Source organism: Bombina bombina, chromosome 3 (assembly GCF_027579735.1).
Source record: "Bombina bombina isolate aBomBom1 chromosome 3, aBomBom1.pri, whole genome shotgun sequence".
NCBI lineage: Eukaryota > Metazoa > Chordata > Amphibia > Anura > Bombinatoridae > Bombina > Bombina bombina.
Genome location: NC_069501.1, coordinates 289,006,375 through 289,031,573, shown reverse-complemented (window position 1 = coordinate 289,031,573; position 25,199 = coordinate 289,006,375). Strand labels below are relative to the sequence as shown.

The 25,199-nt window shown below is 41.6% G+C and overlaps 1 protein-coding gene across 3 annotated transcripts in view; it reads right to left on the bottom strand.

Moving 5' to 3' along the window:
* Positions 1 to 3,803: 3,803 nt before the first annotated feature.
* Positions 3,804 to 25,199, bottom strand: part of RNF43 (ring finger protein 43) — a 137,913-nt gene continuing 116,517 nt past the window's right edge. For 2 of the 3 annotated variants that reach the window (XM_053706350.1, XM_053706352.1), the window contains 2 exons: positions 7,629 to 7,877; positions 3,804 to 4,941 (listed from right to left, as the gene is read on the bottom strand). In XM_053706350.1, coding sequence (XP_053562325.1) covers positions 7,816 to 7,877 — 62 coding nt within the window. In that variant the 3' untranslated portion in view covers positions 3,804 to 4,941; positions 7,629 to 7,815. The remainder of the gene's footprint in view (positions 4,942 to 7,628; positions 7,878 to 25,199) is intronic. The other variant, XM_053706351.1, reaches the window with a different exon arrangement.

Sequence of the window (25,199 nt, the reverse complement as noted above, 5' to 3'; positions counted from 1 at the left end):
AAACACCAAAAAACTCTTAACCATCTCCGTGGAGATGTTGCCTGTGCAACGGCAAAGAGAATGACTGGGGTGGGCGGAGCCTAGGAGGGACTATATGGCCAGCTTTGCTGGGACTCTTTGCCATTTCCTGTTGGGGAAGAGATATTCCCACAAGTAAGGATGACGCCGTGGACCGGACACACCAATGTTGGAGAAAAGAAGCCAAGTGCACCCTCAATAAAGTCTATAAAACGTTTTTTGCAAAAACGTTATCAGCACTCCCAGTTCAAAAAACGTTTGCCCACAAACATTCAAATTCAGTGTCAAACATTTTTTATTAGCCCCTTATGCAAGCTTAGTAATACCTCTCTATATCTTTTAGGATTACTGCTTACCCTCTCCCTCATGGGGATACTGTCAGCCAATTCTGAAATACCACAGTCTCTCCAGAAAAAAATGACTGAACATACCTCACTGCTTAAAGCATGAAAACGTTCCTCACACTGAAGTTTCTTGTACTCCTCAGCCATTCTGTGGGAACTGCTCTGGATCTTAGTGACAAATGCTAAGATCATCAGCCTCCAGGCAGAAGTCTTCATCCATCTGCTGCCTGAGATTAAATAGTACACACCGGTACCATTTAAAACAAAAAACTCTTGCTTGAAGAAATAAAAAACTAATATTTTATCACCTCTTTCACTTTACCCTTCCTAGTACTTAAAGTAGGCAAAGAGAATGACTGGGGGGTGGAGCTAAGGGAGGAGGTATATAGACAGCTCTGCTGTGGTGCTCTTTGCCACTTCCTGTTAGCAGGAGGATAATATCCCACAAGTATGAAACCGCAGACTCGTCGTACCTTATAGAAGAAATAAAGATATTATGCATAAATCCCCCACTGTTCAAAAATCCTCTTTCCAGGGATATTAACCCTTGATTCTATACAGATAAAATGAGTGACCCTGTCTTCTTGCATTATCATATGTGTATAAATGAAACGATCTTACCAGAATCTATGCAGTGAAACAGGAACACAGCCCTTCAAGTGTGACAGTTTAGTAGCATTGCTCCTGACATTGACTTGAGTGAATAAAGGCAGGCAGCGAAACTCGTCAACGCCGATTGCCAAGGAGCTGTTAACATGAGTCGATATGGTTTCGCAGAGACGACACTCCCCGCATCTCCTGACTCTAACTTTCATCCATGCTCTTACTGAGAGGCTGACAGGATTACATAAAACTCCAGTCCCATTTCGAAGAGTACTACCCTCCATAAAAGACTACTCTGAATCTTTCCGACACTTCTCTGCCAACCTCCTGTGACGAAAGGCAAAGAATGACTGGGGGATGAGGGGAGTGGGGGAGGAATTTAAGCCTTTGGCTGGGGTGGCTTTGCCTCCTCCTGGTGGCCAGGTTCTTATTTCCCACAAGTAATGAATGAAGCAGTGGACTCTCCTCCCATTAAGATGGAAAAGGGCTTTCAGCTCTTTTTCCTGACCTTAAAAGGGCATTCAGCGCTTTTATGAAATGCCCAACCCCTAATCTAAGAATAAAAACCCACCCTCTCAGATTGCAAAACGGATTGTGCCGGTATAGGGTGTAACGCAAGCTTTTTAGCCTCAGCGTTAAAACACAAACGCACAACTTGTAATCTAAGTGTTAGTGTTTAAACTTTTATTAACCCGTGTTAAGGAGTGAGTGCTATTTAGCCCCTTACTTTCCTCTTCTGCCTTGTTATGTTAATGATTTAAAGGGGTAGCACCATACCCTTTGGTATTACTGGAGGGTTCTTTTCCTTATTATTTACTTTTCGCAGTGCCAGTATCTTACCTTTTGTTAACATGCTAAAAATTGCAACGTAATTGTAATCCATCCCTATTTTGAGTATTGACTGAATCTCTTGTTTAGACTTGTCTGTTATTTCAGGGATGGACTTTCCTTTCTTATTGGATAAAAATGATAACATTTGAGATTCCCACTGTTTAAGGTAGAAATGGCCTACAAGAACCTGTATTCCTGTTGGACTCCATGAAAGAACAAGCAACTGCACTATCTGTTCCTAGTTGAGTTTTCCCTCTCGTGTTTTGCTGGTCCTGAAAATTATTCTCATGATTTGAAAATGTAATTTTCTTCCATCGCTTCATATTGTGATGATTCATACTAATCTTACGCCTTACTTTTCTGCAAACAACTGATAGCTTAAAAATGCTGATTGCTTCTCCCACCATATTATAATCTGAGTACATGATAACAAAAAAAACTGTAGCTATTAGTATAGGACATGGGAACCCCCTGGCTTAGACCTAAAATGTTTTCAATGGAGAATATCAGCCTTGGCTCAGTCTCAGAGCAATTCAGAACATGTGACTCCATGAAAAATCCCCATTGTGATTATTATGTGGTCAGTGGAAACATGACTATTATGTTAAAGAGACCAGGTTTAGAGTAATGCACGTGGGAGGGTTCTGACACTGTAGCTTACTTCATTGCACTTACTAGCAGCGCCCCTGATGTTGTGTCACTTTCCTGCCTCACAGACCCTGTGATCTTGACATGAGCAAGGTTGTGAATGGGCTCTTTAAGGAATTATCTGGATCTATTTCTGCTGTGATGGCAGAGTTATGTATACCTCTGAATCATTCTGTTTTTTTGCTGCAATGTGCTCTTGGCAATCTGCAGCAGTTTGCTCTAGCCTTGCAGCACCTCTTATTCCAGATATCTTGTTTGCCATATACAGGACATAGCTTGTGTACCCAGACTGCTTGAGCCTAAAAGAACCTATTGTTGCTGCATCACTTGACATATTATGTACATATACTCTATGCACCTGCATTCAAACACTACACCAAAGAGCATATACTGCACCTGCTATGACTTAGCATGGATCATTGCTGATGAATACATGCTACCAATAGCAATCTGAGCAAGTGTGGTGTTTGACAGATGGCGCATGTATATATATAGTATTTAATGTAGTAGTGAAAGACAGCACCTTTTTTCTGTCTGGGGCACAGGAAAGGGTTAGCCAAACCCCAATATCAAATCCAAAAAAAGTTATTTTCCAGCCTCCAGTAAAATTTAAAAGACCTTTATTGTTTCCTTGCAGGGTCCATCATACAAACAACGTTTCAAACCACAACTTGGTTCTAAATCATGACATGATTAAGAACCAAGTTGTGGTTTGAAACGTTGTTTGTATGATGGACCCTGCAAGGAAACAATAAAGGTCTTTTAAATTTTACTGGAGGCTGGAAAATAACTTTTTTTGCATGTATATATATATATATATATATATATATATATATATATATATATATATACACACACACACACACACAGTATATATATATATATGTATATATATATATATACACATACACACACAGTATATATATATATATATATATATATATATATATATACACACATACATACATACACACACACAGTGTACATACACACACACACACACACACGTGCTCTGTGTAGAGTTAAAGCAATCACTGAAACCATCCTAACGTTTGCTAAACTTAATTTTTTTTTTTTTTAAATCTTTACAAGTGACCCCTAGCTACTCTGGATTTTTTAATCATTGTATTCCTGATTTCGCTTGTGCTAAAAAAATTGACAAAATGAAAGCACAATGTGGTAGCATTCTACTTTTTTTCTTTTTTAACAGAAAATGTAATGACACAAATCTAAGTTGATTACAAAAATACTAAACCTAAATCCTCACTTAAACCAATCACTTAAATTAGAAATTCAATATAATAAAATGAAATCTTTCATTTTCACTTAAAAAAAAAACCAACAACCAGAAAGCACAAATCCATAGGAAAACCTTCTTTATTTGTTCTTCAAAGAACTATGTTTTTATATAAATATAATACTTTTACAAATATACAAACCATATTTTACACCATTTTGTACAAGGCAGAAACAATGGCACAAATAACAATTCAGGCACAGGAAGAAAGGGTAGCTTGTAAAGGGTTTCATAGAACCCACATAGACCTGGGTCTAAATCCCAGAACAATATGCACCAAGCGATGCCAGCTGTTAATTTCAGATCTGATAGCGGTCAGTTATTTCCACCTGATTGTGATGAGCGGTTTATTTACATAGTTAATTTCAGGATGGCGGATATCTCCAGCTAGTTCTCAATAATCTTAAATTGGAGCGAGATAAAATGTATAGGCCTGAGCTTGGTAGATTTTTACTCAATTCATCAATTCACAAATACAGAAGATGAATTAAATAAAAGATTAAGGCAACTTCACACATTCAAAAAATGTGCTAAAATATGAAACAAGTGCAAATTACAAAAAAAAAAAGTATACAATATTACATGACTCGGGTAACAGAGCAGGACTGCCAGTTTGGTAATTTATCTTATCAAACAGATTTGCAAAAATAAGCAGCTCATAAACATTTTTGCTTTATAATTCAACAATACTATGGAATCATTTAGTATAGACCAGTCCTGTTATACTTATTGTAAAGAATCAGCCATAAGTTATCAAAGTAAGTTTGGCTAGTGTTGTTTTATGTCTTTCAAAGTAACAATGCAGATGGATGGATGGTTTAGGGCAGACATCCTCAAACTTGGCCTTCTAGAGGTTTTGGAACTACATTTCCCATAATGCTCAGCCAGCTTATCAGCTGGCTGAGCATCATGGGAAATGTAGTTCCAAAACCTCTGGAGGGCCAAGTTTAAGGATTTTTGGTTTAGGGTCAGCAACCTTGGCACCCCCGATGTTTCAGAACTACATTTCCCATAATACTTAGCCAGCCTAAAGTGTGTCTGAGCATCATGGGAAATGTAGTCCCAAAACATCTGAGGTGCCAAGGTTGCTAACCCAAAGGATGGCGAAGAAGGTCTACAGTCTTTGTATAAGGTTGCAGATAAGATGTTTCATGTTACTCTGCATCTCCGAAGCATCAAGTCCCATCATGCGAAGGCTCCCTGGATTAATAAAAAAAAGGTTACAAGTTTAGTCACAAATAGAACAGTAAAAATAGCAGCATATACTCATATAAATATACTTTTGCTTCAGTTATAATTTTAAAAAGTTACAGTTATTAATAAAAAATATCTTAAAAAGGTACAACACCCCCCCCCCCCCAAAAAAAAACTATATACACAAAAAATCTAAACAAAATGTTGCATTCTACATATTTTGGCATCATATTAAGGTGTAGGCATTTTATACATAATGAAATGGTAAGAAATATTCTGAACCTGTGAAAATAGAAGTTGATGCTTACTCTAAACTACTGACATCTTTTACTTTTACTGAATACCGTCCTAAAATAATAATTAAAAAAAATCTTAATATTAGAACATTTGCTGAAACCATGTGTTAAATATATTTTTTTTTTAGCATTTCTGAAACTTTTAATAACTCAATAGAGTTTTTCCTTTTCCCCACACTCATTTTATATCATATGGGCCTCACATAGATTTCTTACACCTAGACAGTAAATCATTTCATGTAGATACACAGCCACAGATAGACCAATGATTAAGCTCTTCTGCAAGCCGCATAAAGAGCAGTGTTTAACTCTGTTGTCCTTCAACAACAAAAAAAAAAAGTTAATTTAAAGTCAGAGTTTTCTATCAAATATTTAAAAGCAAGGAAATATGTAACTGTCCTCACTCCCCTATTGGACCTTTGCATGACATCATCAATTATATCACTGACGACATCACACCTGATATTGTTGATGACATCAATAGAATCATTAGTGACATCACTCTATAGTCAGAGAGAAATTTATAGTATAATCTGCACATTTTAGTCCACTCTCCCTTATACAAGTCCCTGGTCACCTTTTATTTTCCCCTCTCTCTCACATGCAACCACCTCACACACAATCACCTCCTCACTCTCACCTCCATACAGGTATCTTTACCCCTAACTCCCTCTAACTCATATTCTCAGCAACCTCTCCCTCACACTAGCCTCTGTGTTAGACATCACTCCTAAAACACAGCCGCCTCCTCAACCTCTATTCCTAGCTCACCCTCTCATATCTTCCTCTTCACCTGGTCTCTTCACAGTCTGCTTCACACCCTCTTATTCCTCTCTTACACACAGCACCCACCCCACCCACCGTCTGTTATACACAGCATCTTCCTTATCCCTTCTTCTTTATTACCCAGAACCCTGCTTATCCTCTTAGCTCACTGTCCCTCACATGCCAGCCCTTGCTCACCCTCTGAGTTCCCCTCACCCTTGTACACAACCTCCTCCTCTCATTCCAATCTCACATACAACTTCTGCTCACTCAGTCAACCCTACACTGCATCACCTATACCAAAAGTTATCTCTGAGTGTTTATATATATATATATATATATATATATATATATATATATATATAAACTGTGTCTACACACAATTTCACTGGTGATGGCATGCGTGATGTCGTCACTGATGCTATTACTGTCATCCAAAGCTCCCAAGGGGGCATGGGGGCAGTTTAAGTTAGGAATTTTGTTGCATTTAAATTTTTCATAGAAAACATATTCTGGCGTTAAAGAAGAAAGAATCAAACAAAAATAAGTACTTTCTATTTGTTTTATATTCATCTAAAATATAAATAAATAACATTTTTATTCAGCAGAAAGGGGTACTAATATAAATATATATATGGATATAGGTTTGTAGGAGGATTGTATATAATAAATAGTGTGATGGCATCGGTCAATGTAATGTGCCTATTTACACCCTCTTACTTGCATTACAAATATGCACTGTGTAAGGCTGGGAAGGTTACACATTAATGCGCAACCACCGTGTATGGTGCTGCTATTATAAAAAATGTTAAAGAAATGGCACAGGTTAGGAGCAACCCAGGACCTCAGGCAGACTATCAGCAAGGGGACCAGCAGACATACAGTGAGGAAACATCACTGTCCCGCTTCAAATCGCCAGGGGCTGCCATGTTTATTCTCTCCTGGGGCCTGACTCGCTAAAGCTCTCTGATCAGGTGAGATTATCTAAAATGTTTTTCTAGCACTGTGAAATGATATATATCTCTCTCTCTGTCCATCTATAATAAAATACCATCAAGCCCGTCCTGGACATTTGCTACCTGCCAGTTTACCTGAACTCGTTCATCAAAGCACAAAAAATGAGTACTTTCCACAAGGATAAAACCAAGAAAACTGTAAAGATCTGTTTAATGAAAAGTTTGTTGAATTAGGATCTCTAGTGACCAGTGATTCAGTAAATGACAGTTTGCTTTTATTTCTAACTAACTTAATATACACCAAACTGCCTTACTAAAAAAGGATCTCTTACAGCAGAGGTCCTTAACCTTTTTACAAACACGGGCGGACATATTGTTAGCGAGGAGCAGAACAGCTAAATTAAATTCATAAGGATTTCATTTAACTTATATAAAAAACGGCAAATCACAAATACATAAGCTAGTGAGATTTGTAGTGAGAATTGAGGTATTGATTACAGTTAAATCTAATCTCACAATTTTTATTTTAAATTATTCCAGTCCAGTCCTATACCCCAGTCATTTGGTGTCCATAGTCCCAAAGTGTAGGGATACTGCTGTTTAAAACCCCTGTCTTAGAATGTATCCAGTTCTAAATTTTAAAGAAAACAAGGATAGAGAGGCGAATGTAACTTACATGCTAGAGCTTTGCACAGATATTTGTGGGTCTTTAGCTGCTTCGACGGTGCATAACAGATAGCTGGAAAGTGACCTTGTGGCTGATGAAGAACCTTGAAGACTGGGAAAGGGCCATAATTCTAGGGGTATTGTACCCTGTTAGTGCAGCCTTACAGTAGGGTCATACGAAATGTTTCCTACGACAGTTACACAGCATGTTCGCAAACAGCTTCAATTTCCTCGGTGGTACCTGCAACAGAACACAGGGCTGAAACAAACCATAGATAATAAGTACAGGTACATATCCCCAGATCCAGAATTCCAAAATCTAGACTTTTTCATAAGTATTTTTAACAAAATAAAATAAAATGATTAAAATGACCATTTCCTCTACCAGTAAGTCAAAAACCAAACCAAAAACGCAAATGATAGTCTATAATACCTGATTCCAGTACTGTACTATGTATACACAAGTATTAAAAATGATATAAATTACATTACGTTTGCATGTATAAGCTTTATAATGACATGTAAATAATGTCTAAATTGGACTTCCAGCGGGTGGAGCAACCGAATGGCAGCAAGGAGAAGGAGCTCTGCATAACAACTCTGGAAACTAAGCAATTATTAGCTGCCATCTGCTAACCCACGCTATTTTTCTAGCTGAGTAGGCACCCTAACATAAGCGGGTACTTGCTGCAGCTGAAACTCACTGCGTCAAGGGCCCTACATCGCACCCTTGACCCTGAGAAGTGACTGTAGAAAAGGCTGTTTGGCGTCGTGGGGCAATTTCTGCCGCCACATTGTATATAGCTCCACTTTTTCCTATTCCTGGTCACTCAGTAATGGAACTATTCAAGACCAAAGAACCCTGTTCTATATCCAGCACTAATGGACTGAGTGCCGACACCTACATTCCATCTGAACTACGGGCCATATTCTTGCCTAGACTAGATTGACTCCTTACTTCCTGTGTGGATCTATGCGCAATGATACAATTAAAGGAACAACCTCTCCGACTACAGAAATCCACCATTAGTCAAAATGGCTCTACCCTACAATATACAATAAATAATGCCACACACAACTTGCGGAAGACCAATAGCAGCTTTGAAGATCCAGCTCCTCCACAGATGAGAGATGCTGCAGTGATATCAGTGGTTGAAGCGACCCCCCTCTGCCCGCACCTGCCAGCTCCTGACACAGGTTCATTTATGGATCTAAAGAAAGACCTACTGCTGCCCTTAGGATCCTCTCCAACGTCTACCATAGGTTCGGGCTCAGATTACGGAACAAGCACTTAGGAGAACCCAGCCTACAATACCTCTAACTCAACAGTGACAACAAGGGAACTCGTCGACTCGCATTACCAACTCAACACTAAGTATGGGGACCGACATGAGCAGTACACAGTTGGCATGTTTGGCATCTGGCTCAGTCTTCCCAAAAATGGTGTCGGTTGAAGTACGGCTTGTGGACCCCGCAAGACTGCCTATACTGCATAGGTAGACTCTAAACTCTGCAAACTTTGGGTCCCATGTTAGGGAAAACTCTATCTTGAAAGCGTTACTTATGGGACTTTGGATTGTGTAAAAGATACAGTTCAGTATTTTGTTCACCTTCCCATATTGTTGTGGGGGGAATATTGTGGTTTAATCATATGTTATAATAGTCTTTACTATGTACCTTTATATTCGCACTGAGAACTACCCCTCTGAAACGGCACCTTAGAGTTATCTCTGTCTGCAGGTCACTAATGATCATTGCATATAGTGTTGGTGCAGTATAACAAGTTACATGCAGCCCTCCCTACATAAGCCTACAGTATGCTAATGTGTAGCCAAGTGTCCCTTTGAAACATCTAGTTAGACATAGGGTTGTGGTGGATTTTACAATCAACTAAGAATTTTTTTTCCCTATCTGGGTTTGAGGTTATTTTACAACGTTAGATAATCCATACGTTTGTTCTGCTGTGATCCGCTGGCCCATGGCTTGGGTATTATCTTACTTAAATCATAGCTACTCAAAACAAAAATACTAAAAGAATCTTTGCCCGTTATAAGGCATAACATACCAACACTACACTTGGTGCCCACATTCTCTAACTTCCCCCATGTGTTAAACACTTGCTATAGCCACACGATAACAGGCTTACATCACTTATATATGCAGCTCATGAATGTCTGAGATACATGCATCAAGCTTAACCTTAATTTTACTACTGACACAACTACTGGTTTTTACATCAAAACCTAACTTACAAAACCCAGCAGAGAATACACTGACTGAAACAATAAATTGGAAATGCCTGACCATCTACTTATATGTCCTACTATACCTTGCTAACCATGCCGGGAGTTGTTACCAGACCAGCCTATCACTGTGTATATAGCAACTTCTTAAACTCAAGGTATCTCGTTTCTACTTCTATGTAAAATTACTATTCCAATTAGAGGGGATTTGTTTGTTTGTTTTATGTTTTGGTTAGTTTTTTTTTTTTTTAGTTTTTTTTTGTTACTGTTTTGGCCTCGTTGGCCTCTTCTGCTGTTTTACTTTGTTTTTATCTTCTCATAGTATCTCTAAAATTACAGCAAATTTTATATTACACATTAACCCCACTAATTCTCAGTATGTGGTATACTCCATACGGGAACCCCCAAACTCCCTCCATAAAATTCAATTCTCAATAAACTAATGCATGGGCGGACAGCAAAGGTTTATGCTCCTATATTCATAAGTCGCTAGAATAACCTACTTGTACATTCCCAGGGTCACAACTATTAGAAGGGATAACCATAAATTATACACAGACCTTCCCCCACCCGGGAATAGATACCATACACTTATTTAGAATGTCCAAGGACCTGAACTGATAAGATCAATTTTTAGACAGGGTTTACTGTTACAGCAATGGTGTTTGTCATGATTAGAGTCACGCTGCTTGCTATTGCTATTACACTGACATTGCGGTGGTCTGTATGAAACGATATACAACTAAACAGGGTACATCCCTATTAAGTGCCAGTCTGATTCTTACTAGCTTAGCATAAGTGCTCATACACCAATGTATAGCAGTACAATATACACATATACATATCTAGTTTATGGATATACATATCTAGTTTATGGATAGGATTGATTACTATATGTTTGTTTGTTTTTGTGTTTGTATTTTAGGTAAAGTTAATATAAAACCTCCAATATTGTGGTACAAACATGTATTTCTCATAACACTCTTGAACCCATTGAAAATTTCCCAATTTTAACTGTGTTCTACATTACACATACAAATATGCCAACATAGGATATATTGATTCAATGTATTGTCATCTCTATCCTTCCACTCACCCTGCGAGGTGGGCTGATGATATAACTTGCTTTGTTGTACCCTTTTATTGGTTATAAATAAAATGAAAATGTATGCTTACCTGATAAATTTGTTTCTTTTTAGACACGATGAGTCAACGGATTTCATCCTTATTTGTGGGATTACGCCTCCTGGGCAGCAGGAGGAGGCAAAGAGTACCACAGCAGAGCTGTTATATAGCTCCTCCCTTCCCTCCCACTCCAGTCATTTGACCGAAGTTAGGAATAGAAAGGAAAAGCCAAGGTGCAGAGGTGTCTGAAGTTTACAAAAATTAGAAAAAGTATGAAGAGAGGACCAAGTTGCAGCCTTGCAAATCTGTTCTACAGAAGCTTCATTTTTGAAAGCCCATGAGGAAGCAATCGCCCTAGTGGAATGAGCCGTAATTCTCTCAGGAGGCTGCTCTCCAGCAGTCTCATAAGCAAAATGGATGATACTCTTCAGCAAAAAAGAAAGAGAGGTAGCCGTAGCTTTCTGACCCTTACATTTCCCAGAGAAAACGATAAACAAAGAAGACAATTGACGAAAGTCCTTAGTCGCTTGCAAATAAAACTTCAAAGCACGGACAATGTCCAAATTGTGCAAAAGATGTACCTTCTGAGAGGAAGGATTAGGACACAAGGAAGGAACAACAATCTCCTGATTAATGTTCCTGTCTTAAACAACCTTAGGAAGAAAACCAAGTTTAGTACGTAAAACCACCTTATCCGAATGAAAAATAAGGTAAGGAGAATTACATTGTAATGCCGAAAGCTCAGACACTCTTCCAGCTGAAGAAATGGCAACAAGAAATAAAACTTTCCAAGATAACAACTTAATATCTATGGAATGCATAGGGCCAAACGGAATCCCTTGAAGAACTTTAAGAACTAAATTCAAACTCCATGGAGGAGCAATTGGTTTAAACACAGGCTTGATTCTAATCAAAGCCTGACAAAAAGATTGAACATCTGGGACATCTGCCAGACGCTTGTGTAACAAAATAGATAAGGCAGAGATCTGACCCTTTAGGGAACTCGCTGATAAACCCTTCTCCAATCCTTCTTGGAGAAAAGACAAGATCCTGGGAATCCTAACTCTACTCCATGAGTAACCCTTGGATTCACACAAATAAAGATATTTACGCCATATCTTATGGTAAATCTTCCTAGTTACAGGCTTACACGCCTGAATTAAGGTATCTCTATGAACGAATCAGAAAAACCCTGCTAGGATAGGATTAAGCGTTCAATCTCCAAGCAGTCAGCTTCAGAGACCATTTTAGAATCAGGTTGGAGAATATTTCCGGATGGAGTTCCCACTCTCCCGGATGAAAGTTCTGCCTGCTCAGAAAATCTGCCTCCCAGTTGTCCACCCCTGGGATGTAGATCGCTAGCAGATGGGCCTCCGCCCACTGGATTATCTTGGCTACTTTGGTCATCGCTAAGGAACTCCTTGTTCCTCCCTGATGATTGATGTAAGCCACTGTCGTTATGTTGTCCGAATGAAATCTGATGAATTGGGCCGAAGCCAACTGAGGCCAGGCCCCAAGAGCATTGAAGATCGCCCTCAGCTCTAGGATGTTGATAGGAAGGAGAGACTCTGCTTGAGTCCATACTCCCTGAGCCTTTAAAGAGCCCCAAGACTGCTCCCTATCCTGAATGGCTGGCGTCCGTTGTCACAATCACCCATGAAGGCCTGCGAAAGCATGTCCCCTGGGATAGATGATCCAGAGACAACCACCATTGAAGAGAGTCCCTCGTCTCCTGTTCCAGAGGTCTGAGGTGAAACCGAGCGAATGGTATGATGTCCATTGCCGCCACCATCAATCCGATTACCTCCATGCACTGAGCCACTGACGGCTGAGGAGTGGACTGAAGGGCTCGACATGTATCCAGATTTTTGATTTTCTGACCTCTGTCAGAAATATTCTCATGGATATAGAATTGATTAGAGTTCCCAAGAAGGGCACCCTTGTCTTCGGGATTAAAGAACTCTTTTCCAGATTTACCTTCCACCCGTGAGTTCTCAGAAAGGATAGCACAATGTCGGTATGGGACCTTGTTTGCTGACAAGATGACGCCTAGATTAGAATATTGTCCAGATAAGGCGCCACCGCATTGCCCCCCGGTCTTAGAACCGCTAGCAGAGACCCCAGAACCTTTGTGAAAATTCTGGGTGCCGTGGCCAGACCGAAAAGTTAGAGCCACGAACTGAAAGTGTTTGTCCAGAAAGGCAAACCTCAGGAACTTGTGATGATCTCTGTGGATAGGAACATGAAAATATGCATCCTTTAAATCCACTGTCGTCATAAATTGACCCTCCTAGATCAATGGAAGAATGGTAAGAATAGTTTCCATCTTGAATGATGGAACTCTGAGAAACTTTTGAGGTCTAAAATAGGTCTGAAGGTTCCCTCCTTTTTGGGAACTACAAACAGATTTGAATAAAAACCCTGCCCCTGTTCCTTTATCGGAACGGGACAAACTACTCCCATGGAAGAGATGTCTCTTACACAATGTAAGAACGCCTCTCCTTTTATCTGGTCTGCAGATAATCTTGAAAGAAGAAATCTTCCTTGGGGGGAAGAATTTCTGAACTCTAGTTTGTACCCCTGAGACACTATTTCTATAGCCCAGGGATCCTGAACATCCCGCACCCAAGCCTGAATGAAGAAGGAAAGTCTGCTCCCTACCAGATCCGGTCCAGGATCAAGGGCAAACCCTTCATGCTGACTTGGAAGCAGCAGCAGGTTTCTTGGATTGCTTACCCTTGTTCCAAGGTTGGTTGGGTCTCCAAGTAGACTTAGATTGTGAATAGTTTACTTCCTGTTTAGAGGAAGAAGAGAAGGAGTTTCCCTTGAAATTTCAAAAGGAACGAAAATTACTTTGACGTCCTTTCTGCTTGGATCTTTTATCCTGAGGAAGGAGATGACCCTTGCCTCCCGTGATGTCAGAGATAATTTCCTTCAAGCCAGGTCCAAACAAGGTCTTTCCCTTGTAAGGAATTGCCAGGAGTTTAGACTTGGATGATACATCCGCAGACCAAGGCTTCAATCATAAGGCTCTGTGGGCCAGGATAGAAAAACCTGAACTCTTAGCAGCCAATTTAGTAATTTGCAGAGAAGCATCTGTAATAAAAGAATTGGCTAACTTCAGAGCTTTAATCCGATCCTGGATTTCTTCTAAAGAAGTCTCAGTCTTAAGAGACTCCGCAAGAGCATCGAACCAATAAGCTGCCGCACTAGTGACCGTAGCGATGCACGCAGCCGGTTGCAATAGCAAACCCTGGTGAACATAGATCTTTTTAAGTAGACCCTCCAACTTCTTGTCCATAGGGTCTTTGAAGGCACAACTATCCTCAATAGGAATAGTAGTTCGTTTGGCCAAGGTGGATATAGCCCCCTCCACCTTAGGAACCGTCTGCCAAGTGTCCCTGACAGCATCAGCTATAGGGAACATCTTCTTGAAAATAGGAGAAGGAGAGAAGGGAATACCTGGTCTCTCCCATTCCTTAGAAATAATCTCCGAAGTTCGCTTGGGAACTGGAAAAACCTCTGAGTAAGAAGGAACTTCGAAGTATTTGTCCAACTTACTCGATTTCTCAGGAACGACCACTACCGTGGAGTCACAGTCGTCCAAAGTCACTAAAACCTCCCTGAGTAACAGGCAGAGGTGTTCTAGTTTAAACCTGAACAAGACCACTTCTGAATCAGTCAAAGGTAAGGAACTCCCTGAGTCTGAAATTTCACCTTCTGATAGAACCTCCATAGACTCCATCTCAGATCTCTGAGAGGGTACATAGGAGATTGCCACCATAGCATCAGAAGCTTCATTGACCACATAGTTGTCCTTCCTTTTACATTTGCCTTGAAGAATAGGAAATGCAGATAACGCATCAGAAAATGTAGAAGACATAACAGCAGCTATATCTTTTAACGTAACTGCAGTAGAAGTTAGAGAAGAAGTACAGGGCACTGGTTGAGTGGGCGTTAAGGGTTGGGACGCTTGGGGAGAAAGCTGCGGCATACTCTGCATCTCATCATTAAACTCCTGAGAAGCATCCGCCTTTGAAAAATTTTGAGTATGAAATTTTTTTCTCTATAACTTAAAGCCCTCTCAACACATGAGGAACAAAAAGGAACAGGTGGTTCCACATTGGCATCCAAACACATGGCGCAAGTAACATTATGCACAGCTTCTGAATCCATTTTAGAGAACAGACAATATCATACAATTTTTTAATACACAAAAAAAAAAAGTTGTTACTGGCTGGGTACTTATAAATCCTACCTATGTAAAAAGGATACTGTGCCTTTAAATACTAAATGCAACTATTTTCCTGTGTTAAGCAAACAAAAAACGAGTTGCCCTTATGAGACACTAACACTTTTCTTTATCCCCACAATCAGACACCTCTCAGAGCTGCTGAGGCGCCTACCTGCCAACCGGTCTCCCAGCAAGCTCTCCCAGCAATGCGTCAGTGAAGACCAGATAAAGGTTAAGAGCCCTAACAACCGCTTGCTTTGTTTGAAAACCACACGGTTCCAGGGCAATGCGTAGAGTCACCGGTCTTCCAGTAATAAATAGCCTGCAATCCTCATGGGGAGCTTAACGGCAGAGATGCAAGCTCAAACCGGAACACTTCCGGGAAAAAAAACAAAAAAACACTATGAGAAACTGCGCAGCGTCCTCTAAGGGAGTCTGAATCGCGAGAAAAGATAGTCCCGCCCATCGTGGGCGTTAGTGTGTACACAGCCCATACCGGCTTATTTTTGACAAAATAACCGATACAGACTAGCTTTACTCCCAGCCCACAGTGCCTGTACATAAGCTGTCAGTAAATAAAAGGCCCCAACATACATAGAGAGCCTAATGTCCCAAGTTCAAGGCTCCATTTGCCTTATGAAAATTAAAGGTATAAATGTATAAGTCCTTTGTTACTGTGCCCCAGAAAAAAAGAAAGTCTGCACTTACTTAATGCTGTCCGACAACAGGACAGCCCCAACAGGTGTACTCCTATAGCCCTGTGGACAATGATAAAGCCTGAGTTAGAAATTGCTTAGGCCATCAGGATAAGGGCAGCATAAATGTATGGGAGGCGCAGTGAGAATTATGTCCCACCAGTTCCCATTGCTCTAAAGCCACCAAGAGTTCTCCTGAAGAGACTGATATGGAATACGGCTACACCCCAGAACAAAGCAGCACAATCTTGCACTACTTTAAAAATAATAAACTCTTGATTGAAGAATCTATACTAACACCTCACTTTACCTCTTCCTATCACTAACGTAGGCAAAGAGAATGACTGGAGTGGGAGGGAAGGGAGGAGCTATATAACAGCTCTGCTGTGGTGCTCTTTGCCTCCTCCTGCTGACCAGGAGGCGTAATCCCACAAATAAGGATGAAATCCGTGGACTCATCGTGTCTTTAAAATGAAAATTAAAAAAAAAAAGTCTAAATTACACAAGATATGTTGTTTACACTTAGTCCCATTTTTCAAATGCAAATATACAAATATTTCGAAAGCTAAACCTTTTCCAGCCCCAACCAGTTTGGGCAAAGGGTTTTGTACTAACTCTCTAGCAATACAGAAAAATATGCAAAAAGTGTTTAAATATGGGTTACTGTAATATATGGTATTCATATCCTGTTCTTGCCTGGTGAGGCGGACATGTCTAAAATGTCCTCTGACCTCTGTCACTCATTGTCAACAGTCTGCTGGTTGTGGGCAATTGCATGTATCCAAATAATGACCAGATTACGAGTGGAGCAGTAGTTTGCGCTCGCTTTAAAACCACTAGAAGTATTTTTTTGCGCTCATATTAGGAGTTGAAAGTAAAAAGTTTGTGCTCTTGTGTTTGTAACGGCACATTCACAGTCACAAATGCGAAATTGCATTCCCTCATATATTTCAATGAAGTCGTAAAAGTTGGAAAACAAAACACCCACAAGTCACGCAAACATAATCAATGCTATTTAAAAGTGCAATATAAGAAGATAATATTGCATATTTCATAATCCAATGTTGTGCACGTAGCAGAATGTGTTCTATTCTTAAAAAAAGATAGTTCCATATTTATCTGATCGATTTCTGCACAAATATATCTATCTATCGGATTATATATAGGCAAATATATATACAGATATATATGGAATATCTTTTTAAAAATACATAAAACATATTTTGCTATGTGCAGAATATTGGAATGTGAAATATTTACAGTATATACACAGTATAACACTATTAAATATGAATATTGCATAAATATGATTTTCATGTTTTTATCTACTTGACTGCAAAGGGCTTGAATGCACTTTTATATATTTCTATACATGTAACCAAATGTATTTGTGTGTTTATATGTGTATATATGTCTGTAAATACATATATACACTTAAAGGGACAGCCTAGTCCAAAATAAACTTTCATGATTCAGATAGAGAATGTAATTTTAATTTTTTTCAAATTTACTTCTATCACCAATTTTGCTTTGTTCTCTTTGTATTCTTAGTTGAAAGCTAAACCTAGGAGGTTCATATGCTAATTTCTAAGCCCTTGAAGGCCGCCTCTTCTCTCAGGGCATTTTGACAGTTTTTCACCACTAGAGGGTGTTAGTTCATGTGTGTAATATAGATAACACTGTGCTCATGGACGTGGAGTTCCAGTGAGCCAGCTCTGATTGGCTAAAATGGATGTCTGTCAAAAGAACTGAAATAGGGGGACAGTTTGCAGAGGCTTAGATACATGGTAATCACAGAGGTAAAAAGTGTATTTATGTAACTGTGTTGGTTATTCAATACTAGGTAATGGGTAATAAAGGAATTATCTATATTTTTAAACAATAAAAATTCTGCTGTAGACTGTCCCTTTAAATACATATACAGTTGTGCTCATAAGTTTACAAACCCTGGCAGAATTTATGATTTCTTGGCTATTTTTCAGAGAATATGAATGATAACACAAAAACTTTTCTTTCACTCATGGTTTAGTGTTTAGCTGAAGCCATTTATTATCAATCAACTGTGTTTACTCTTTTTTTTTTTTTTGTTTTAAAAAAAAAAGCTTTATTGAGGAAAATACGTATAAAAATTACAGGCTTTTCAGTTTTTTCAAGATAAATGTGTATACAAAAGTATTCAAACATAGCTTTACAAAATGTGACTAACCAGTGTGAACATATGCTAATCATTCTCATTCTACCCCTGGCACCCCTCAGTAAGGTAAAATATTAACTGTTCATAATGCAGGTAAAGCTTAATTCTCCAAGAAAGGAGACATGTTGCAGAGTTCCAGTGGCACTTAGGTGATGAAAGTCCAAGAGTCCGTTAGTGCATTGTCCCAGACGCTCTGTGTCAAGTCCCGCAAAGTTATATCATCATATGCTGGGGTTACCAGGGGGTGTGAAACCAGAGGGAGGTAAGAGGTGGGTGAGGGAGAAGAGGGGAGAGAGGGGGAGGGGGTGATACCTGTCTCCTTTAAGCTATTTGGGGGTGTTTGTGCGAACAGACCTTTCCTTGTGTTCCCATTGCCTGAGTTATTTACAGATCGTTTGTGCATGTCTAATGGGGGATAGGTGAAAGTAATGAGGGGAGATGAGAGAGGGGGTGGGGGAGTAGAAGAGAGGAGAGTATCGGTTGAAGAGGTATAGGGCCAAATTGTGACCTAGCTTATCTTATACTGTCTGTCGTCTGTGTGCTGCCCAGCCCTCCAGCATTATCTCGTGTGTGTCTACCGTCCCTTGTCGGATGTGGTGGTATCTTTCTAGACGTAAGAGTAGATCTATTTGCTCTTGCCACTCTCGGAAGGTCGGTGTCGTTCTGGACTTCCAGTGCTTAGGGATTAGTAGTTTGGCTCCATTTAGCATGACCAACAGGAGTGCCCTGTTTGCTCTGCAAGTTAGTTTGGGTAAGGAAAGGAACAGTAATGTTCCTGGGTTACTCTGCAGGGGTTTCCCCAAGACTAATTCTATGTGATTAAAAACGCTGACCCAATATTCATCCAGCATGGGGCATTCCCACCAGATGTGAGTTGGAGTGCCCACTCCACCACAGTCCCTCCAGCATTTGCCTGAGGCCTGCTTGTAAATCTTCTGCAGCCTGCTGGGTGTAAGATACCACCTCGCCAGGCATTTGAAGCTAGATTCCTGTACTCTTGTAGAGATTGAGGCTGACTTGGTCACTGAGAAGGCGTTTTGCCAATCCTCATGGCCTATCTCGGTCTGCCATTCCTTTTCCCACATCTTCGTGTAGGAGGGGAGTGTCTGGGCTTCATCTGTTAGTAACAGTTTATAGATCAGGGAGATTGCGTGGGCTGTGGGCGTGCCCTTCAAGCATAAAGTCTCAAAGGTGGTGGGGGTTCTGGTCAAACAGAGTCTGTGTTTATGTGTCATGAGATAATGATTCAACCGCATGTATGAGTACCAGTTCAATGTCAGGTGGGGGTACTCTTCCGAGATGTCAGCCAGCGTCTTGAGCTTATGACCATCGGTCAGAGACCTGAGGGTGTAGCCTTGTAAAGGTATGTCGGCATTGGTTCTATTATCTGGTAGGTTCCAGGGTAGTGCAGCGTTCCGATAGAACGGGGTTAGTGGGGAATGTCTGGTTGATATGTGAGACGTAGTGTTTATTATCTTGTCCCATGTGGAGTAAAAGTCCATCAGCAAAGAGTACTTAGTTGTGGCTGGGTGTCTGTCCTTATTTAGTGTCCAGGCACCTAGGCCTGCGTTGTTCGTTTCTAATATGTCACAGTCCAGTCTTACCCAAGCTTTGTTAGGGTCATTGGAGCACCAGTCCAGTAGTCTGCTCAGCGTGATTGCCTGTTTGTATGTTAGTATATTTGGGACCCCTAGGCCCCCCCTGTCTCTGGGTAAATACAGAGTTCTCCTGGCTACTCTTGGTCTGGTCCCTCCCCATATGTATTGTTCAATTAGGGTCTGGATTTTTTGTAAATAGTTCCTTGGGAGGGGAAATCGGTGTTGTCTGGAGAATGTAAAGCAATCTGGGTAGCACGTTCATCTTGACAACATTTATTCGTCCTAGCCAGGAAATAGATTTGTTCTTCCACCTGGATAAGTCTGCTATCAGCGTGTTCTCTAGACTTTTGTAGTTCTCTTGAAAAATAGTTTGGGTGTCTGGAGAGATGAATATCCCTAAATATTTAAGCTTATCTTGTTGTAACCTTAAGGGGCAGGTGCCTAATGCTGTGGTCAGTGTCTCTGTGTGGTAGGTGATGTTCAAAATCTCTGATTTAGCTACGTTGAGGTGAAAGTTAGAGAGTCGGCCGTATTCACTAAAGGTGTTTAAGACTCTGGGGAGGGAGGTCTCTATGTTGGAAAGCGTCAATAAGATGTCGTCGGCATATAATGCCAATTTATGTGTGTTTGAAGTGGTTTTGATGCCTGAGATCAAAGGGTCCTCTCTGATTTTCTGCGCTAAAGTCTCTATTGAGATGGCAAATAAGATCGGTGAGAGTGGACAGCCCTGCCTGGTCCCGTTTTTGATGTAGAATCTGTCTGATAATAGGCCGTTGACCTTTACTCTAGCTGAGGGGTTTTTATAGAGGGCAAATATCTGTCTGATAAAGGTGTCGCTAAACTTCATTCTCGCTAGTACTGCCTTCAGAAAGGGCCAATGCACACGGTCAAACGCCTTTTCGGCATCTGTCGAGACCAGTATGAGAGGCGTGTTCTGAAGCTGCGCGTGCGAAACCAGCTGAAGCACTTTCAGCGTGTTGTCGCGCGCCTCCCTCCCTGGTACAAAGCCCACCTGGTCAGGGTGTATCAGCGTGGGTAGGATCTTATTGATTCTGTTGGCTAATACCTTAGCATAGATCTTTACGTCCACATTAAGGAGCGAGATCGGGCGGAAATTTTCTGGCTTATCTGGTGTTTTACCCTGTTTAGGGAGAACAGTGATGTTTGCCTCCAGCATCTGATCTGTGAATCCCCCCTCTGTCAGTAGCAAATTGAATAGGAGTGTAAGAGGTGCTAACAAGTGATGTGTGAATTCTTTGTAATATTTCACCCCTAGTCCGTCAGGGCCGGGACTCTTACCATTTGGCATACTCTTGATGGCTAGTTTAATTTCGTCGGCTGTTATCGGTCTATCCAGCTGATCTGAATCCTCTTTAGACAGTGTGGGTAGTTGGATGTCCCCTAGATATGTGTCTATATGTGATTGTGGGCTGGTGTTAGTGATATTGTAAAGTGCTTCATAGTATCGTCGAAATGTCTCAACTATAGTCACGCTGTCTTTCTGTGGTTGCCCTAATGTGTCAGAGATAGAGTGTATATGTGTGTTCAACTGTTTGCGTTTCAGCGCCTTGGCTAGAGATGGGCCTATTTTATCATTCATTTCAAAATATTTTTGCTGTAGTATTGAGGCTTTGCTCTGATATTCTTTGATGAGATGGTTGTTCAGTTCGGCCTTAGCCGTGTTTAGGGACTTAAGTATTGTGGCGGACGTTGTGTTCTTCTTTAGCTCAGACTCCCAATATCGAATCTGAGACAAAGAGGAGTTCAGGAATTGTCTATTTTGTTTGGTTTCTGTAGCTTTTAGTCGTATGAGTTCCCCCCTTGCTACACATTTGTGTGCTTCCCATGTCGTGGAGGTGGGCAGAGCGTCTAGTGGATTCTCAATGAAGTAGTTCCGTAGAGTAGAATCTATGGCCAGTTTGTGTAGGGGGTTGTCTAGTATATGGTCATCCAGTCTCCAAATGTATGGTTTTATGGGTATATCTGGCCAGTCTAATGTGCATTGTACGGGGGCGTGGTCCGACCAGGTGATTGGCAAGATGTTAGCGCTGTCAATCAGTGAGAGGCCTATTTGGTCTGTTATGAGGTAATCGATTCTGGTGTAAACTTGATGTGGATGTGAGAAGAAGGTGTAGTCCCGTGTGTCTGGATGTAAGAATCTCCATATGTCATGTAGTTTTAGTGAGCGGATTTGAGAATTGACAGTTCTGATTATTCTGTGCGGTGTGGAGGTCTTCCCTGATGATGTGTCTAGGGAGGGGACCAAGGGTAGGTTAAGGTCGCCCGCCAAGAACAAAATGCCTCTTGAGTGTTCCAAGAGTAGTTGTGTCAGTTGTTTGAATACGATATGTTGTCCGTGGTTAGGCAGGTAGGCATTGGCTATAGTGATATAGGAGTTATACAGGATCCCCACCACTAAGAGATAAGAACCACTGGGGTCCTTGAAAACCTTGGTTGGTCGGAAGGGGATTGTATTCCTAATGAAGATACCCACCCCGCCTTTCTTAGATCCGCCCGATGCTAGGTAATGGGTGTTGTATCTGTGGGTGATGTATCTAGGCTCCCTCCCTCTCTTGAAGTGTGTCTCTTGTATGCAGATAATATCCCCTCCCGCTTTGTATAGCTGCGTGAAAGCAATTGATCTCTTTTCAGGACTGTTAAGTCCTTTGGCGTTAATGGTTATGAGTTTAATGTGACGTGGCTGCATGTTTTTGGTGCGCTATGGGTTTGGTTACGGAACTCCAGAGGGCTTTGATTGTGGTCAATCTATTTATTAGTGAGCAGGCGTGCTGAGGGCTGGGCAGTGTCTGTCTGGTCTGTAATCCCTACTTCTTCTGTGAGTTTGTAGGGCGGGTGGTGTCTGTGTCTCTCAGGTCCAAGTATATGATAGTGAGAGGGAAGTGGTGAGAGGGGTAAGGGGAAATGAGAGAGAGGAAGGGGATAGTGGGTGAAGTGGTAGCGAAGGTAAGAAAAAGAAAGGTGAGTTTACAAGTAGGTATAATGTACTAACAGTACTGCTGCCTCACCTAGGAAGCCGGTGTTGTGTAAATAAGTAAACACTAGAAAATTATAAAAGCAGCAATCAAACAATGAAAACAGATAACTAGCAATATAGATAACTAGCAAAATAGGGTAATATCCCCGTTATCAAACCCAGCATTTGAAAAAGTGAAATTAAAGATGACCTTATATTATATACGACCTGATGCCTTGGGTCAAGGACTGGCCTCCAACCTGGGCCGTGAGGGCGAACAGTCCATATGTGGATGCGTTTCCTCCGCATCATCAGCAACAGTCACAAGTGAAGGGTGTTTGTTTAGGCCCTTTTCATTGTTGGGTGTGGGTGCAGGTCGCATTCGAGTCCCCAAGAGGGGCCTTGATGTAGAGCCGTCCTTTGGTTGTTCCTCTGTCTGGATGTGTATCCGAAGTGCCTCGCAGAAGTGGGGCAAGTCATCTTGAGTTTTGTAGATGGCTGTGGTGTTGCCGTTATTGGCAATGATGCTGACCGGGAACCCCCAGCGATAAGCGATTTTCTTTTCTCGGAGCACTGATGTTATGTGGCTCAGGTCCCTTCTCTTTTGGAGAGTCATGGGGCTCAGGTCTGTAAAGATCTGAATGCGGCAGCCAGCATGTGTGAAGTCTTGCTTTTGCCTTGAATGTTTTAAGATGTCCTCCTTGTCTTTGAAGTGCAGCAACTTCAGGATAATGTCCCTTGGGGGTGCTTTAGGTGGAGGTTTTGCTCTGAGAGCTCGGTGCGCTCTTTCGATGATTACCTCAGGGGCATTCTCGTCGCCTTTCAACGTGCGGAACATAGCCTGCAGGCAGCCCTCCAAGGCTCCTGGATGGATGGATTCTGGTATTCCTCGGACTCTCAGATTGTTTCTCCTGCCTCTGTTGTCTAAGTCCTCGACCTTCTCTAGTAAGTTGTATATGGTTTCTTCTTGATCGTAGAGAAGGCGGGACATATGATTGATATTGTTACTGGTTGTGTTGTGATTTTCTTCTAGATTGGTAACTCTCCGTGTCACCTTTGATAAATCCCTTTTGAGATCCCCATACCAGCCCTTTACTTCAGTGAGCATTTCTTTAAAGTCCTCTTTAGAGCATAAAGATTTGAGGTCTTCTCTAGTGATTTGTTGTGTAGCGCTGAGAGCGGGGTTCGCTGTCTGAGTACCGGGTTGTGGGCTTGGTACGGGCACAATGCTGTCTGCAGTTTGTTGTGGTGTCTTTGACATAGACTCAGATGGTTTTAAGAACTGCTGCATGGTTCTGGGATGAGATATACTGTCCAGCTTAGCCGTTTTTTTCGCCGGCATGCTGATATAATGTGGTGAGGGTTAGCGTGGATGGGAGCTAGCTGCTCCTTTAGGGTTATTGCAGACCCAAAAATAAAGTTCTTAATTCAAATGCAATTGCTGGCCCCTGGGCTTGTGTCCCCTGCGCACCCCAAGGGTGTCACTGATCTCTTCTTCTATTCTGTGTCTGGTATGCTTGGGGTTCAGGTGGGTGAGGACAGTTTGCTTTTTGTTTCTTTTTAATACATGGTTTTTGTGCTGTTTCTCTTGCGCACTGTGTGGGGCTGCTGTCTGGCGGGTCGCTATTCTGACTATGCGACTCAAGGGTCATCTGCAAGTGGGTATTGCCTGGTAGGGGCTGCATGGGTTCCCCGTCTCCAGTGGCTGAATTTTGAGTCGTGCAGCAAGGAGAAAAGAAGCAAGCCGCCACAGAAAGTGTGCAGGGCGTGTGGATCGCAGCAAACGCTAGGAGCTGAGTAGGTGTGCCCCTTGTTTCAGTGTTTATTTAGATATAGGGTGTGTGCCTGCCCCGCTGGGGGTTCTATTGAGTTCGTGGGTGGATTTGTCCCTGTAACGGAAAGCTGCTGTGCTGCGGTGCTGTGGGAGGCTAGTATCTTTGCCGCCTGAGGCCTAGTTTGTGCGCCTTCTTACCTCGCTGCCCCGTTGTGTAGTTTCCGCCTTGAAGGAGGGCCGCGCCCGCAGAGCTGTTATGTTCTCTGATGTGGGAGACTGTTGGCGGGTGTCAGTAGCCGTTGAGTTGCAGCGTTAAGGCTCCCTGTGTGGATCTTGGTTTGGGTGCCGCTGAAGTCTGGATGCGTGTCGTCTTTCCCTTCAGGTCCGGGCGTCGCTCAATGTTATGAGCGGGCCCGGGGTTGGCGACAGGGGTTTGCGGCTGTTGGGATGGTGATCCAGGCTCAGGGGGTTGTCTCCTCTAATGCGGTGCTGTATTTAAGGCATCGGTCGGGTGTAACTGCTGGGTTTAGCAACTTAGGGCCTAGGAGCTATTGCACTACACGGCCATTTCGCTGAACGGCCAAGCTCCGCCCCCCGTGTTTACTCTTTTTAAATCATAATGACAACAGAAACTACCTAAATGACCCTGATCAAAAGTTTACATACCCTGGTGATTTTGGCCTGATAACATGCACACAAGTTGATACAAAGGGGTTTGAATGGCTATTAAAAGGTAACCATCCT